Raw genomic sequence first — 18,281 nt, forward strand, 5'->3', positions numbered from 1 at the left:
GGTGCCACGTGCCATTGGTGGCACGCGTGCCAGGGGTTGCCGACCCCTGATCTAGAAGTTGTGAATCACTGAGTTAAGAGATTTGGATGATAATTAGAAATGCTTGCAGCCTGCAGTTTCTCTCACCACCACAGAGGGGTGCATTCTCTCTTTACAGTAGTGATGTCCCCACTGACGTATTACATTTTCAAATGTTGTAGAAGGGTAGAAAAACGTTTACAATTCAAGGTTTGTATTCGAAACTTTACCAAAGTATATTATATGTTCTATGCATTCACAACATTACATCTCCAGGACAACTGGGAAAACTCTACTCTTTCAAAACAATATAAAAACACATTTGTGTGCAATGAGGTAACATGAACACAATGACATTTAAATGATGTATTTATTGAACCAACAATTGACTTCACATGATACTAAAACAAATGAATGATTATAACAGAAATGGGAATCATAAGGCGCATTCACACCGCAGTACTTTTCCCACAAAGGTTCATGAGAACTTAGTTCATGAGAACTCTTTAGTTCTCATGAACTTAGTACAGATCGCGTTCCTGGGAGAGGATTAGCCAAATGAAGCCGTTGACGTCACTTCTTCTTCTTCGGCTTTGGGTTTACTGGCAGGCCGCAAACAACCTCACGGCGTATACTGCCACCCGAAGTCCCCGGAGTAAATCGCCAGAACGCCGACACCTCCTCATCTCCACCACTCCCATGTTTTCTTTTGTGTTGCCATGCCAAGTTAGTCTCTCTGCGTTTGTGCGCTGGGCTAATGCTAATAATGCTAATGTAAGGATAATAAAATGGCGGCTTCACAAAACTTTTTGGGAGTTTTACGGGGCGTGGTTTGCAATCCGCCCAGCCAATCAGAAATAGGAACCTTTTTCTCCCACGAAAGTACCTGCTCTCTAGCAGGGACGGAAAAGGGGGTGAAAAAGGTTCTGATTAACTAATTTTAGTTACGGCTCTTTTTGGTGTGAACGCGACATTTCGGAACTATATCGGAACTAAAGTGGGAAAAGTACTGCGGTGTGAACACGGCTATTGTGGATTCACACTGCACAAACAGCAGTCAGGCTGCAGATCATTCAACAGGAACCCCAACACTTTAAGAACAAGCTGCTCACAGACAGGGCGCTCTCTTGTGGCAGCACATGCTCTACATATTGAGAGATATATATTAATAAAACAAAGGATGACACAAAACAATTTTGGTGCCGTTAAGTAGTGGCAGTGACTGACTGATTAACACAAGTCCATGAACATGAACACACTTTTTCAACTCAAAACCAGTAATTTGCAATACTGTCTATTCTGATTATATAAAAACAGATAAAAACAATTTCATACAATCCCCCCTGTCCTGGTGAGCTCCCCTTTATGCTTCCCTGCTCCCCTACACCACCAGAATATTACAACAGATTAACAAATAAACTGAAACTTGGTTGAGACACGAAGATTATGTCAGCATAAATGAGGCCCCTCCACCCAGTCACATTAATACTCATATTCCTCGAGGGACTTTGACTCAAGTCTACTTATTATTATAACCCTAAATCCATAAAACAGACAAAGTTGATCTGCACCTTGAGGGTTGGTTAAACGATTAACAATTGAAAAGTTAGACATTGTACTACAGCTGGTACTAAAAACATACTCACAGAATGGAAATGTCTCAATGGGTGCTAGTTCTTTCTGAGTGGCTTAGATTGGACCCTGTTTGAGAATTATCCTCCAGAAATCTGCTGTTCAATGAAGAGGACATGATGCTCTATCTGCTGACGTGATGATGATCATGAGTCAGCAAGAAGATCAGAGGATGGTGCACCGGTTGTATCATCTTGTGTTTTTGGTTTAACTTGTTAAAGGCTACTCACCAAATGCGATTTTTTTCACGCTTTGCGTGACAACATTCGTGACAACAACCACAGCAGCATTTACAATGGGTTTTAAGTACTCGATTATTTTTCCAAAGTTGCCGGATTCTTCAGCTAGTTTTCTGGCCTCCTCTTCATATTTCAGCTTCATGTCTTCCAGTTCTTTTTCATGTTTTTCCTCCATTACTTTTGTCTTCTCCTCCTCCTCCTGTTCTCTTCTCTCTCTATCTTCTTCGTTTCTTCGTTTCTCCTGCTCGTACTCTTTTTGCATCCTTTTAAGTCTTGTTTTCTGCTCTTGTCGTCTCTTTTCATTTTCTTCTTCTTGTCTGATCCGCTCTGCTTCTCTCTCCTTCTTCCATTCTTCTTTTAGATTTTCCATCTCTCTGTTTTTCTGCTCCAACATTTTTTTCTCCCATTTCTTTCGTTGAATTTCTTCTTGCCTTTTCTTCTCCTTCTCCTCTTTCCTTCTCTTCTCCTCATCTCTCCTTCTCTCCTCTCGCTCCTTGTTGATATTTTCCTCCATTTCTTTAAGCTTTCTGGCTTTCTCCTTCTCACTTTTATCTCTCTCTTTTTCTCTTCTTAGTTTCTCCTGCTCGTACTCTTTTTGCATCCTTTGAAGTGTTGTTTGCTCCTCTTGTCGTCTCTTTTCATTTTCTTCTTGTTGTCTGATCCGCTCTGCTTCTCTCTCCTTCTTCCATTCTTCCTTTTGCTTTTTCATCTCTCTGTTTTTCTGCTCCAACACTTTTTTCTCCCACTCCTCTCGTTGAATTTTCTCTTGCCTTTTCTTCTCCTTCTCCTCTTTCCTTCTCTTCTCCTCATCTCTTTTCCTCTCCTCTCGTTCCTTAGTGATATTTTCCTCCATTTCTTGAAGCTGTTTGGCTCTCCTCTTCTCACTTTTATCTCTCTCTTTTTCTCTTCTTAGTTTCTCCTGCTCGTACTCTTCTTGCAACTTTTGAAGTCTTGTTTTCTCCTCTAGTCGTATCTTTTCATTTTCTTCTTCTTGTCTGATCCGAGCTGCTTCTCTCTCCTTCTCCCATTCTTCTTTTTGCTTTTTTATCTCTTCTTTACTCTGCTCCATCACTCCACACACAAGTTTTTTCTCCCACTCAATTAGTTGAATTTCTTCCTGTCTTCTCTTCTCCTTCTCCTCTTCCACTCTCTTCTCCTCATCTCTCCTTCTCTCCTCTCGTTCCTTGGTGATATTCTCATCCATTTCTTGAAGCTGTCTGGCTCTCTCCTTCTCACTTTTATCTCTCTCTTCTTCTTTTCTTAGTTTCTCCTGCTCGTACTCTTCTTGCATCTTTTGAAGTCTTGTTTGCTCCTCTAGTCGTATCTTTTCATTTTCTTCTTCTTGTCTGATCCGCTCTGCTTCTCTCTCCTTCTCCCATTCTTCCTTTTGCTTTTGTATCTCTCTGTTTTTCTGCTCCAACATTTCTTCCTCCCATTCCTTTCGTTGAATTTCTTCCAGCCTTTTCTTCTCATTCTCCTCTTTCACTCTCTTCTCCTCATCTCTCCTTCTCTCCTCTCGCTCCTTCTTGATATTTTCCTCCATTTCTTGAAGCTGTCTGGCTCTCTCCTTCTCACTTTTATCTCTCTCTTTTTCTCTTCTTAGTTTCTCCTGCTCGTACTCTTCTTGCATCCTTTGAAGTCTTGTTTGCTCCTCTTGTCGTATCTTTTCATTTTCTTCTTGTTGTCTGATCCGAGCTGCTTCACTCTTCTTCTCCCATTCTTCCTTTTGCTTTTTTATCTCTTCATTACTCTGCTCCATCATCTTACACACAAGTTTTTTCTCCCATTCAATTAGTTGAATTTCTTCCTGCCTTTTCTTCTCCATCTCCTCTTTCATTCTCTTCTCCTCATCTCTCCTTCTCTCCTCTCGTTCCTTGTTGATATTTTCCTCCATTTCTTGAAGCTGTCTGGCTCTCCTCTTCTCACTTTCGTCTCTCTCTTGTTTCATTCTCATCTTCACTGCTTCCATTTCCTCCTCGTGTTTTCGTTGTGTCTCCTCCTTCTCTCTCTTCATTTCTTCTTCCTTCTCCTTCAGGATCTTCTCCGTTTCCTTCTGTATGGCCGCCTCGGCCTCTTGAAACATCTCTGAGGTGAAGCAGCTGCCACCATTTTCCTTCAGCATTTTGTTGGTCTTCTCCATCAGCTCTCTGACTTGCCGGAACTTGTCGGTCTTTTCTCTGTTATTGAAGACATGGTATCTCCCTCCACAGTCATTGATCAGTTTTTCCAAGCGGTCATTAGATTGTATGTAACTCTCTATTGTTTGATGACCCTCCAGATTATCTCCCATGGTAAATAAAATGATGATGAAATCTCCAGATCTCTTGCCAAAAAATGTTTTGATCAGTTCCACAGTGTCTTTTTCCTCCTTGGTAAACCGGCCGATCTGCAGCACCAGTAAGAACACATGAGGTCCAGGAGACGACAAGCTGATGCATTTCACAAGCTCCTGTTGAACATCATCATTGGACAGTGTTGTGTCAAACAGACCGGGGGTGTCCACCACAGCGACAGGACGTCCATCAATCTCTCCTGTTGCTTTCTTGCAAAGCCTGGTCACTGACTTTGAGCTGACAGTTGATTCAAAATATTCTTTGCCCAAAATGGTGTTTCCAGTTGCACTCTTCCCACTGCCAGTCTTCCCAAACAGCACCATCCTGAGACACTCTCTGTTCTGACTTTCATCAACATCTCCCTCCTGAGTTTTCTTTTTAACATCCTGCAGTTCAGCTTTAAGTCTTCTGATAGTGTTATCCAGCTCTACAACCTTCTCCATCTGAGCCTTGGTGAACATGTCCTTTGTAAAGCACCTAGATCCTGTACCTCTCATCTCTAGCACAGCATCCAACAGCTCTGGGATCTGCTGCTGGTTCTTGATGTTGAGAACAACATGTCTTCCTCCACATCTCTGACGGAGCTCCTGGAGGTCCTTGTTCTCCTTTAGTAAGTTAACAACAGCTGGAGCTGTAGGATCTGACTCCACAGTGGACAGAATCAAGGTGAAGTCGATGACTCGAGAGCTGAATGTGTTCTGGAGGGTCTCTAACTCTCCCTTGTCTTCATCAGTGAGGAGACCCATAGGTAGGATCAGGATGAAGGCATGGACGCCTTCAGGTTCACAGAGGGAGACACACCTGGATGATTCCTCCATCACTTTCTCCTGAGGTTTTCCACACAAAGCAAGGAGCTCCACCAGGGAAACCCTTAGTCCACACACCTCTCCCTGATGTTTAACACACTCTGAGGAGTTGGAGACTGAAGGAAGCTCTCTCTGACCTAAAATGGCCTCGGCTGCTGAAGTCTTACCTGCTCCTTTCGTCCCACACAGAACCAGGTTTAAAGCTGGTTTGATGTGTTCAGACTTTGGTGCCATGATCAAACCTGCATCCTCAAACACATCACAGCTCACAGGCTCTCCATTGTTCTCCTTTGCAGTTTGACCCAAATGTGTTAACAGCTCTGAATGGTCAAGGTTCTGACTCGCATATCTGTTTCTACACATTCTGATCAGGTCTTTTAATGGTGGATGTTGCATAACCTTTTCAATGAAACCTGAACTCCCCTTTTTAGGTGGTGATATTAATACCAGTGAATGATCGAATGATTGATCACCAAAGAGTTGTAGGAAACTGCAGAGTCTCAGTTTGTGTTTCTCAGTGAAGTGCTCAGGCTGTAGAACCAGCAGGAACACATGAGGTCCAGGATCAGAGAGACTCACACAGGTTTTTACATGTTGTGAAAGTTTCCATTGGGGGATGTTGGGAAGCAGCAGATCTGGGGTGTTGATAAGAACTATTTCTTTTCCTTTTAACTGTCCACTGACTCTCAGACACCGGTCTGGTTCTTTCTCAGTGTTGAACACAGTCTCTCCCAGTATGAAGTTCCCCACTGAACTCCTCTCAGCCCAGCTGTTCCCCAGCAGAACTACCCTAAGCTCAGAAACTGAAAAAGAAAACACAGAATTAGAAAAACTACTCTTCAACAAAAAACTGAATTAGATAATCAACCAATGAAAGGGTAATATATTTTAAAAGGTGGACTTGAGTAAATGTGTCAGCTGTTATCTCAAAACTAGCTAAATCACCAAAGAGCTTGCATACATGAAATGGAGAAAAAAATGATGGTGTACCCACGATCTAAAAAACTGTGATTTGAGATGTTAATTTACATTAAATAATTTGTACTCCGTTAGGTGGCAGTAATTCATAGCTGCTGCTCCGCCGCTTCAAAGGTTGCAAATCTTCTGACACTAAAATAAATCAGAACATTCACAACATATTTCATGAATACTTGAGGAAGCATTGGTTGTTCTTTTTAAATGACGTAAATGTATGTTGTGTCATATATCACAATAAACAGCAGATTCACAGAAATGTTATTAAAGTACAGAGCAGGGTTTCCGCTAGGATTTGTTCTTGCCAGTCAAATGTCCGGAAATCATTTATTTTACCGGACAAATTTGAAACTTACCGGTCATGTTTCAATAATAATAATAATTCGAATTGTGTAGCAGAGTTTCCGTTAGCAGGTAATTACCGGACTATGACCGGATATGCTGATGTTTAAAACTCAGTTAATGGGAGTCATTTTTATATTGCATCAGTTTATAATCGTAACAGATCGAAAACTTCAGATTCATTTTTCAATAAAGGATTCCACAAACAACAAACAACATAATTATTACATTCAAACAAACTACTTATAGTAGATGAAGTACATTATTAAAAAGTTTACATTAACTTTGGATAATAACACGGGAGAAATTGATCCTCTCTTTCCTCTCTCCCTCCCCCTCTCTCCCTCTCTCCCTCTCTCCTGACAGCCCGTCTGTATCTCATGCAGCTCGCTAAATAGTGGGCGGGGATTCAGGTGATCATGCTAAAACACTGCGTACCAGTGTAGGACTTGCGTACGGCACGTCCTATGCCGGTTTCCCTTTATAAATCACAATCAACTCGAAATGCGGCGCAGCTTTTGCGGGCTTCACGTAACGCCCATATTTGCCTATAAATAGTCAAAGAAACGCCCCGTATTAATATTCATTCTGACTGACTGCATGAAGAAGATCGCAGGAAATTACGACAGAACAGCTAAAAAATACATTTCACACCGTGTCAGATTTTGGTTCTTTTGGGAAGGTGGAGACAAATCACATTGTTTGGTGGATGCAGTTTGAACCAGAGTAGCAGCATCAGGCCCGGTTCTAGAACAAAATGACTCAGGGTGCATCTGAGATTAGAGAGGGTGCACTAATGTCACAGCAGGATTTGGAAAAACTTGTCCATGCTTTTATCTTCAGTAGACTCGACTACTGCAATGGTGTCTTCACAGGTCTCACTAAAAAATCTATTAGAAAGCTTCAGCTGATTCAGAACGCTGCTGCTCGAGTCCTCACTAACACTAAGAAAGTGGATCACATCACTCCTGTTCTGAAGTCTTTACACTGGCTTCCTGTGTGTCAAAGAATAGATTTCAAAATATTGCTGCTGGTTTATAAAGCTTTGAATGGTTTAGGCCCAAAATACATGTCTGACCTACTGCTAAATTATGAACCATCCAGATCTCTCAGGTCTTCAGGGACTGGTCAGCTTTCTGTCCCCAGAGTCAGAACTAAACATGGAGAAGCAGCATTCAGTTATTATGCTCTGAATATCTGGAACAAACTCCCAGAAACCTGCAGGTCCACTGCAACTCTGACTACTTTTAAATCCAGGCTGAAGACTTTTCTTTTTGTCGCTGCTTTTAATTGAACTATTCACATCTTAAACTGCACTGTAACTTTTATCCATGTATTTTTTCTTTTAATGTTTATTTTATTATCTTTTCTTTTTAATGACTGTTTTTAAATGCCATTTTCTTAATGTCTTTCATTTTTTGTAAAGCACTTTGAATTGCCTTGTGTTGAAAAGTGCTATATAAATAAACTTGCCTTGCCTTGCCTTGCAGTGGTAAAGTGCTATTTTTATAAGTGGGGAGTGGACCTAACACCCTCTAGGGGGGTCCGGGGGCATGCTCCCCCGGGAAGATTTTTTAAATATTGAAGTTAAAAGCATCAATCTGGTGCACTTTGAGAGCAACATTAAGAGATCTATGGATACATCTCAACACCCATATGAAACAGAACTGTAAACAGATTTACTTTTTCTTTATGGATATTTTACAAATCACTCCCCTTTTAAGACCGAAATGTCTCCAGGCATAGCAGAAGATGGCATCTTTTTTACATGAATATTCCAGCCAATCTCTGTTTTGAAACCATGAGCTGCAAAATGAGCGCCTTACCCCACTGTACAGGCGAGTTGGGTACTTTTTTAAATATACCTGGGCAGGCTCTGTTTTGCCGAGGTCCTCTGGCACTTGCGGGCCGCCGAGGGGTGGCGGTGTTTGGGGCAACGAGGATGAGGCGGGCAAAGCCGGCGAGTCGGGCGGGAGGACGTTAGTGTCCACGACAGTGGCCGCGGGTAACGTAATGTCCCCATGATCTGAACTGTATACCTGCAGTAGATGCAGTGTTACTGCTGGCGATAAGGGCTGGTTGTTTTAACCATTTTCTGATGTCCATCATTGACTGCTGTGTAAGCACCTTGCAGATGACGAACGCGCAGCGGCACAGGTCACGCGCACCTGACATAATAACGTTACTTGTTATTATATATGTAATATTTTTCACTTTAAATTATTTATTTATTTTTTCAAATGAGGGTGCATAACGACTCAACTGAGGGTGAAATGCACCCTTATGCACCCCCGTAGAACCGGGCCTGAGCAGCATGGAGGTCGGATCGTCACCAAAATAAATAAATACGTGGTCCGAAAAAAGTTAATGACAAAATACACATAGCCTTCCTCAGACAGTGTGTGTCAGTGTGTTTGTGCCGGGGACAGGAGACCCCCCCATGATGAGCAACTGTAAGAAAGTATCGGGGGATCCCTGCGGAGTGGAGTCAATTCATGTTTATTTTTTATTTGGTGGTTTGTGTTCAGCTGTCGATGCGTCTCAACCCCCCGCAACTCTATCCACCAGTTAAAGGAAATAAAACTAATGTGTTGAGTTATATCCGCTGCCAAATCTACCAAATATATGTTGTTTTAGTTTCCATACCTCCTGTGTTTTATGAGCAACTTATCAAGTCTTGGCAAACGGCATAAAACACGATTAAACGTGATAGTATATAAAACCATGCTCGTATCTACAACCTATAGAAATGCAAAACGGCGTCAGTTTAGACGTAATTCTGTCCTCCTGCTTACCGCATCATTTATGAGAAAACATTTCAAAACATTAACACAACATATTCGAGGTGGTTTTAAATAACATATCCGTATTTATTTATTTCTCCAAGTTATGTGTTTGTGTGCACTGAGGAGTCTCAAACAGGCGTTTGTTTAATCATTTTAAGATTGGCTTTAATCAATGTTTGAAAATGAATTCTTCATATTTGATAAATGAGAGGTAACGTTTAATTGATGGTATTATTTCCACATATTTCTCTCCATTCTTCCTTCTGCCAACGGTGTCGCAGTTTTTCGTCTCTCCCGTTTGTGTGCTTAGTGCGTACGCATGGGTTAGAGTTTGCGTGGAGGACCGCACATTTTCCCGTCAAGTTAGTATTTTATAAATCGCAAACATTGCGTAGAAACTGGCGTACGCCATTTTTTGAGCGTATATCCCTTTATAAATGAGGCCCCTGATCTGCCTTTATAGAGAGCACCGATCAAACTATTAAGAGTGAATATCGGCCGATCGATCGGAACATCCCCAATTATTACCGGACATTTTGACCGGCAGGTTTTGAATTTACCGGTTTTTAATACATTTTACCAGCTAAAAAACGGTAATTAACCCTGGTACAGAGGTTAGAATTATTTATATTAATTATCCACAATCAGAGATGGGGTCGTTTCTCAAAAAAAGTAATATATTACTTTACTTCGTTACTCTCTACATAAAGTAACTCGTTACTTTACTCGTTTCTTTACATTACTTTTGCCTTACTCAGCAACAGCCTACAGTATAGCCAAAACTTAAAACGTAGGCCTACATGTGCACATATAACAATTACTATTGCAATAAGGAAGACATAACACAAGTTAATAACGGTGAAAATTCTAGTTGTTGCTGCTTGTTCGGAGACGGCACTCACTCAACATCATCACTCTGGGTTCGGGGGTCTTTAGCTACTAGCTTCGTGTTAGCATGTTGCCTCTGCAGGTGCTTGGAGAGGTTTGATGTTGTTATGTTTGCAGCAGTGCACCTTACCGTCACATTCCTGTCCTTCTGACACATTTAAAATAATGGGCATACCTCCTCAACCCCTCGAAAGTGATAGCTGTTGATGTCTCAGCCATGTCTCTGTCTCAGTCTGCAGCTCAACCCCTGTGACAGCTGCATGTGGACAAGTCGCGCAAATGTTACGGAAATATAAACCTGCGGCGGAAATCCCTCTAGTGACTTGAAATATTTAAAATGTTAAAAGTTAGACCTGTCACATTTACCAATCTTATCTACCCCTGGAACTAGCTTAACTAGTTATACATGTTTATTATTTACTGTTGTGTCGGGTGACTCATTACTGGATCAGCGAGCTGCATGAGACACAGACGGGCTGTCAGGAGAGAGAGAGAGAGAGAGAGGGAGAGAGAGGCTCCGTGTATTAAACCCGCCGTGTTATTATCCAAAGTTACTGTAAACTTCTGAATAATGTACTAACTACTAGTCTAGTCTGTCAAAGGGAGAATATAGTATTTTTTTCGCGCAATGTTAGTAACTATAGTGTGATTACTGAATTTATAACAGTAACGCGTTTCATTACTCCGTTACGACAAATATAATATTATTACAGTAACGCTTTACACCCAACTCTGTCCACAATAATACATTCTGAACTCACCTGTTGATGCTGTCGCCATAATGTCACTGCAGGAACAAATCTACTTCTGGAAATCTACTTGGCTGGAAACCAAATGCTCGGTTAAAGAACCTAGGGAGAGATTGAAAATAATTGTTGGTGTTAATAAAACAAAACATGCTCTTAACAATCTTTGTTTTAGAGGCAATTTTATTTTTCGAATATTGTGAAACAATGACTTTGTCTAAACTACTCTATGTTTCTATAAACTATAAGTGAAAAGAAGTTTGTTATAATCATTAGCTTTGACGATGAGTTTGCTTTAAAAAACAAAAATCAGCTACCAATCTATGTTTTAGTTTCGTATTCATAGCTATAGTGGTACAAAGTGAATGTGTTACGAGTGGCGTACCGTGGGGTTTTAGACAGTTTTAGACAGGGCGTTCAGTAAACAATTGAAAAGCACATACAGTAGGCTACACACACTTTACACGTCTCTGTTCCAGCCAACGCAGCCATAATCGAGTAATGCGCACATGATGCCAAACAGTCTCTCAACAATACGACAGCTGATCAACAATCACAACAGTAAGCTAGATAAGGCTGGGTTAAATGCAGACGACATGTTCCAACATTGATCAATGAAGTCATCTATTATTAAACTTATGTCATTGTACACTCTCACGTCGCTCTAAAATGATGAGAATAGTAATGTACTCACCCGTCACTTGTAAATAAAGTTCATGCAACGAAGGGAGTGTGACTCCATGGTGTGAACTTGCGGAAGTGCGAGATGTATGGAGCTAATTCTCCTGCCATAACTCCACAAACAAACTAAACAGGTTTTACAAATGCCTCATGATTCACTAACAAACACAATGTGGTTTGCAAATACAACCTTTTTCTTCTCACGGCGGAATATTACTGCCAAAAGTCACGTGATTTTTGGCAGTAATATTCCGCCGTGAGAAGAAAAAGGTTTTGTACTTGTAAAAAAAAGTGTTGTAGTTATAAAAGTTGTGTACTTGTAAAACCTATGCTGAATTTGTCTCTGAAACATGATTTATTAGAAACATGTTATGTGTTTGTTTGATAGATACGTTTTTTCTTTGCAAAACTAAATGCATTAGTTTGTAGATGGTGTTTTGTATTTGCAAACCACATTGTGTTTGTTAGTGAATCATGAGGCATTTGTAAAACCTGTTTAGTTTGTTTGTGGAGTTATGGCAGGAAATTAGCTCCATAGAGATGGCCCGCCATATAGAGTGCCACATTGACGCACTATTTATAATTTTCGAATCATAAATCTAATCATAGATTTATGATCGATAGATTTATGATTACAAAATGATAAAAGTAGGGTAGACATGTGGAGATTATCCGACTGAACAAAACGTGATCCTTTTTTCCAAAATCCTATGGAGAAATTGCTTTTTTGGCGAGGGAACCGGAAGAAACTTACTTCCGGGTTTTAGGACGCGTCACTGTGGCACTACAGCTACATACGGCAACCCAAATAGGACATTTGACACAGTGGCGTTTCGCAAAGCAGAAAAAAACATTAATCTGAACGAGAGGGATGAGTTATTGATATTACAACCAGAGTTGGGTGTAATAACTGTAATAATATTACTTTTGTCGGTAACGGAGTAGTGTAACGCGTTACTTTTATAATTCAGTAATCACACTACAGTTACTAACATTGCCCCGACACGCGTTACTTCGTTACTTTTATAAAATCAGTCATAATCACACTGACAGACAAGAGGGGTTTCCGCCACAGGTTTATATGCACGTAATCTGCGCGACTTGCGCGTCCACATCTCCACGTGCAGTGCTGCATAAACATGGCAGAGTCAACGATAACTTTCGAGGGGTGGAGGTATGCCCATTATTTTGAGTTCGTCCGAAGAATAGACAGGAATGTGACGGTGAGGTGCAAACTGTGTCCAGGCCAGAAGCTGTTATCCACTGCTGCAAACACCACGTCAAACCTCAACAAACACCTGCAAAGAACACATGCTAAGGTGAAGCTAATAGCTAAGGACCCCCGAACCCAGAGTGAGGATGTTGTGAGTGCGCCGCCGCCGACTCTGAAGCGGCACAAATTAGAATTTGGAGGACCGGTAACCAAAGCAGAGATGGACAGGCTTGTAGCATCCTTCATAGTAGAGGTAATGTTGCCCATTTGCACAGTGGAATCACCATCGCATCGTTCAGAGATATACTGCGCAAAATACAGATAGCAGGAGACAGAGGACAGCCATAGTCAGAGCTATCTGGATCAGTCTTATGCGACAATGGAAACTGAACTAAAGAGAACATTTGAAACTTTAGCAGTCTGCGTGATCTGCCTGTAGGGAGGGGCGGGCCGGCCCTGAGAGTAAAGTAACGAGTAAAGTAACGAGTAAAGTAACGAGTAAAGTAACGAGTAAAGTAACGAGTTACTTTATGTAGAGAGTAACGAAGTAGTGTAATATATTACTTTTTTTTAAAGTAATATGTAATATGTAATATATTACTTTTTTTTAGTAACGACCCCATCTCTGATTACAACGTAACTTCACTATTTAACAACTCCTTTTAGTAGGTTAAGTACATTCTTAGAATAAGTGAGAAATGGATTTAACTTATGTTAGACAGCTATCATACTGAAGTCATATTTACTGTGAATGTATGCAAAAATGTATGGCATTAATAATTTTTATCTAATTACATTAACTGTGAATGTCTTTCATTTTATTTCAAATTAAATAAAATGGAAAATATTTTCCATAAAAAAGTTGATTCAAGAACAAATCTCTGTTATTAGATCAGTATTTTTCTTATATGACAATTATTGCTGAATTTGAAATGTCTTTACCAGCTTTGGAATTATATATATATATAGCACCTTCTGGCACCTCCTCGCTCATTTGTAGAGAGGGTGGGGTGAAATTCACCTTTAGAGATGTATTCTCTCAAATTGTTGTAAAACACAAAAGTCTTAATTTTGTCAGATGTATAGATATTTGAGCAATGCAAATCGGGCACCCGTTTAAGTTTAAGACTCGCCCATGCGCAATGCAAATTGGGCAGCCGTCTAGATGTCAAGTGTCCTATTTGGGTTGCCGTATGTAGCTGTCCAATATGGCGGACCATCTCGCGCTTGCGCAATGCAAATCAGGCAGAGATGCAAATCGGGCAGTCACCATGGATGTATGGCAGTCACAGGGAGTTCATGATAGAAGTTTAGGGTAGCTCAGGGGCCTCATTTATAAAGCCTTGCGTAGGATTGGCGTGGGAAGGTTGCTTACGTAGGACAAAGCAAATACGCACCAACACTTTCCGATTCATAAAAGACTGCGTACCGGCACAGGACTTGCGTACGGCACATCCTACGCCGGTTTCCCTTTTATAAATCACAATCAACTCGAAATGCGGCGCAGCTTTTGCGGGCTTCACATAACGCCCATATTTGCCTATAAATAGTCAAAGAAACGCCCATTCATTCATTCATTTTGACTGTCTGCATGAAGAAGATCGCAGGAAATGAGGACAGAACAGCTAAAAAAGACATCTCACACCGTGTCAGATTTTGGTTATTTTGGGGAGGTCGAGATAAATCATATTGTTTGGTGGATGCAGTTTGAACCAGATTAGCAGCATGGAGGTCGGATCGTCACCAAAATAAAGAAATAAGTGGTCCGAAAAAAGTTAATGACAAAATAAATACACATAGCCTTCCTCAGGCAGTGTGTTTGTCCCGGGGACAGGAGACCCCCCCTTGATGAGAAACTGTAAGAAATGATCGGGGAATCCCTCCGGCGTGTAGTCATGACGACTGGATCTGAATTATTTTTTTGTATTTAGTGGTTTGTGTTCCAGCTGTCGATCAGCAACTATATATCCATAATCCACCAGTTAAAGGAAATACAACTAATGTGTTGTGTTGTATTAGCTGTACAATTTACCACATATGGTGTTCTTAGTTTCCATACCTCCTGTGTTTTACGAGCGACTTATCAAGTAGGCTATTGGCGAACGGCATAAAACATGATTAATGTTTAATCCATAGCTGCTGCTCCGCTTCACAGGTTGCAAATCTTCTGACACTAAAATAAATCAGAACATTCACAACATATTTCATGAATACTTGAGGAAGCATTGGTTGTTCTTTTTAAATGACTTATGTTGTGTAATATATCACAATAAACAGCAGATTCACAGAAATGTGCTTGGAGAGGCGGGCCTGGCGCCACGAGGGGGCAAAAGGGGGCATTGCCCCCTCAATTGTATTCTTTGCCCCCTCACCCGCATCATTCATCCATCAAAAAGTACAATCAATTTCACAATTATTAAATAATAACTGTTAGTCTGTTAACCAAAGTGCACCCATCTAATAATGTAATATCTATTATTAAAGATCAGAGGAAAAGAACAGAACGAGAGGGGTAAATCCGGAATACAAATAAAGAAGCAAAGAGATTGTAGAGCAGTGAGAAGGAAAAAAGCTTGGTGTGTCAATTAATTACATTGCCAGTATTTTTCGTTGTTGTGAAAAAAGAAATCGCCCCCTCGGATTTTTTTACAGCCCCCTCACTCATTTCATCCTGGAGCCGGGCCTGTGGAGAGGTTTGATGTTGTTATGTTTGCAGCAGTGCACCTTACCGTCACATTCCTGTCCTTTCTTCTGACACATTTAAAATAACGGGCATACCTCCTCAACCCCTCGAAAGTGATAGCTGTTGATGTCTCAGCCATGTCTCTGTCTCAGTCTGCAGCTCAACCCCTGTGACAGCTGCATGTGGACAAGTCGCGCAAATGTTACGAAAATATAAACCTGCGGCGGAAATCCCTCTAGTGACTTGAAATATTTAAAATGTTAAAAGTTAGACCATCACATTTACTAATCTTATCTACAGTACCCCTGGAACTAGCTAAACTAGTTATACATGTTTATTACGTTCTGTCGTGTCGGGTGACTCATTACTGGATCAGCGAGCTGCATGAGACACAGGCGGGCTGTCAGGGGAGAGAGAGAGGGAGAGGAAAAGAGAGGCTCCGTGTATTAAACCCGCCGTGTTATTATCCAAAGTTACTGTAAACTTCTGAATAATGTAGTAACTACTAGTCTAATCTCTCAAAGGGAGAATCTAGTGTGTAACTATAGTGTGATTACTGAATTTATAACAGTAACGTGTTACATTACTCCGTTACCGACAAATGTAATGTTATTACAGTAACGCGTTACTTTGTTACACCCAACTCTGTCCACAATAATACAATCTGAACTCACCTGTTGATGCTGTCGTCATAATGTCACTGCAGGAACAAATCTACTTCAGCTGGAAACCAAATGCTTGGTTAAAGAACCTAGGGAGAGTTTAAAAATAATTGTTGGTGTTAATAAAACAAAACATGCTCTTAACAATCTTTGTTTTAGAGACAATTTTATTTTTCGAATATTGTGAAACAATGACTTTGTCTAAACTACTCTATGTTTCTAACTGTATATAAGTGAAAATAAGTTTGTTATAATCATTAGCTTTGACGATGAGTTTGCTTTAAAAAAAAAAAATCAGCTACCAATCTATGTTTTAGTTTCGTATTCATAGCTATAGTGGTACAAAGTGAATGTGTTACGAGTGGCGTACCATGGGGTTTTAGACAGGGCATTCAGTAAACTATTGAAAAGCACCTACACACACTTTACACGTCTCTGTTCCAGCCAACGCAGCCATAATCGAGTAATGCGCACATGATGCCAAACAGTCTCTCAACAATACGACAGCTGATCAACAATCACAACAGTAAGCTAGATAAGGCTGGGTTAAATGCAGACGACATGTTCCAACATTGATCAATGAAGTCATCTATTATTAAACTTATGTCATTGTGCACTCTCACATCGCTCTAGTAATGTACTCACCCGTCAATTGTAAATAAAGTCCATGCTACGAAGGGAGTGTGACTCCATGTTGTGACATGCCCGATTTGCATTGCGGAAGCGCGAGTGCCACAGTGACGCGTCCTAAAACCCGGAGGTAAGCTGCGCATGGGTTCCTTCGACAAAAAAGCAATGCAATTTCTCGAAATAAGGTCTGTGGTTGACACACAAGAGACGGATCACGTTTTGTTCAGTCGGATAATCTCCACATGTCTACCCTACTTTTATAATTTTCGAATCAGAAATCTAATCGATAGATTTATGATCGAACATTTTGACTTTTTCCAGAATTATGATTTATTTGTATTTTATTTGACTTTCTACCAGAATTATGAAAAGATTCTAATATTTTCAAATTTCTGATAAAAAAAAGTCAAGATTTTGACAAAATCATTTTCTGATCAAAAGTAAAAAGTCTAAATTCAGACTTTTTTATCAAAACTCCCAAATATTTTTATTTATTTTTTAAACCTTTATTTAACCAGGTGGTCCCATTGAGATCATCGATCTCTTTTTCAAGGGAGACCTGTCCAACATGGCAGCAAGTAGGTTACAACATGAACATAAAACAGATAACACAAAACGACATCGTATTTACAGGGCTACATTTACATACCTAGAGACATTGAGAAGTACCAACAGTATATTTATATCTCGCCCTGTCAATAAGCCTCACCTTCTTGGCAAAAACGGTATTGTTTTTGAAGTGGTGGAGAGACAATCATAGGCGGCGCGTGAGGCTCAGGTTTGGGAAGGCTAAATAACTTGTTTTACCTGACGCTGCCTGCCTCCGGCGTCTATAGAAAAGAGATCGACTCAGTGAAAGCACCGCCTGATCAGAGCTCAGTGTGCGGAGTTTAAATATATCAAGTCATATTACAGGATAAAGGAAATACAGTTTAAACTGTCGTATGAAGAGAAGACACCGACGTGTCGCACTTATCATTCATATCACATCATCAATCAGATCATCGATCATATAATATCATAATATATCATAATATATTTCCTTATCTGAGTCAGCTTTTTGAGCCGTATCTGACCGTGCAACACTTAGCCTACATTGTCACATACTGTATGCAGAAGTATTATTTTAAGCAACACATTAGGTTGACGAAACACTCAACTCAAATGTAATTAAAGTCAGATCCACTCGTGTCTTAGATGGGGCAGTGATATCATAAAACTGTTGTACGCTTTCAAACACTCAGTAGTTTATTTATTTTTTAACCAGTTCTATATTCACCTTGCAGGTGCAACTATGTGGCTTGTATCCTGGATTATATGTTTAAGTCATGGATGTTTAAAGTTTATATTTGTCTAATATTAGTTTACTTTTCATTAATGAAGTATGACGCTTCGCTGTCAGTACACTTGTCCATGTTTGTGATTGGTAAAATGTTGCTAAGCAAAAACTCCCAGACATTTCAATGATTTGTACGGCAAAGTACGGTTTGGAAACTATATAATTTCCTTTTGGAGGGCATGCATAACACGGCAAACACCAGAGCCTCGCTGCGGGGAAACTTTGGCGCTGTTCCGAGTTTGTTCTAATCTGTCAAAATGACAGACTGCTTTCACATTTTTCCGTCATTGTTAAAAAAAATATTTGGT

General features: G+C 40.4%; 1 protein-coding gene across 4 annotated transcripts; it reads right to left on the reverse strand.

Annotated features, from left to right (window-relative positions):
- Nucleotides 1-942: 942 nt before the first annotated feature.
- Nucleotides 943-16,721, reverse strand: LOC117495679 (trichohyalin-like). Of its 4 annotated transcripts, XM_034147113.1 has the most exons (4): nucleotides 16,650-16,721; nucleotides 16,017-16,093; nucleotides 10,781-10,870; nucleotides 943-5,831 (listed from the first exon to the last, which is right to left on the reverse strand). In XM_034147113.1, the coding sequence occupies exons 3-4, from the start codon at nucleotides 10,797-10,799 to the stop codon at nucleotides 1,873-1,875; spliced, it is 3,978 nt and encodes a 1,325-aa protein (XP_034003004.1). In that variant the 5' UTR covers nucleotides 10,800-10,870; nucleotides 16,017-16,093; nucleotides 16,650-16,721; the 3' UTR covers nucleotides 943-1,872. The 4 variants fall into 4 exon arrangements, 3 of the variants coding, with proteins under 3 accessions (XP_034003004.1, XP_034003005.1, XP_034003006.1); XM_034147114.1 differs by lacking the exons at nucleotides 16,017-16,093; nucleotides 16,650-16,721 and adding an exon at nucleotides 15,684-15,699; XM_034147115.1 differs by lacking the exons at nucleotides 16,017-16,093; nucleotides 16,650-16,721 and adding an exon at nucleotides 11,460-11,531.
- Between the last annotated feature and the right edge of the window lie 1,560 nt (nucleotides 16,722-18,281).

Source organism: Trematomus bernacchii, unplaced genomic scaffold, assembly GCF_902827165.1.
Source record: "Trematomus bernacchii unplaced genomic scaffold, fTreBer1.1, whole genome shotgun sequence".
NCBI classification, from domain to species: Eukaryota; Metazoa; Chordata; class Actinopteri; order Perciformes; family Nototheniidae; genus Trematomus; species Trematomus bernacchii.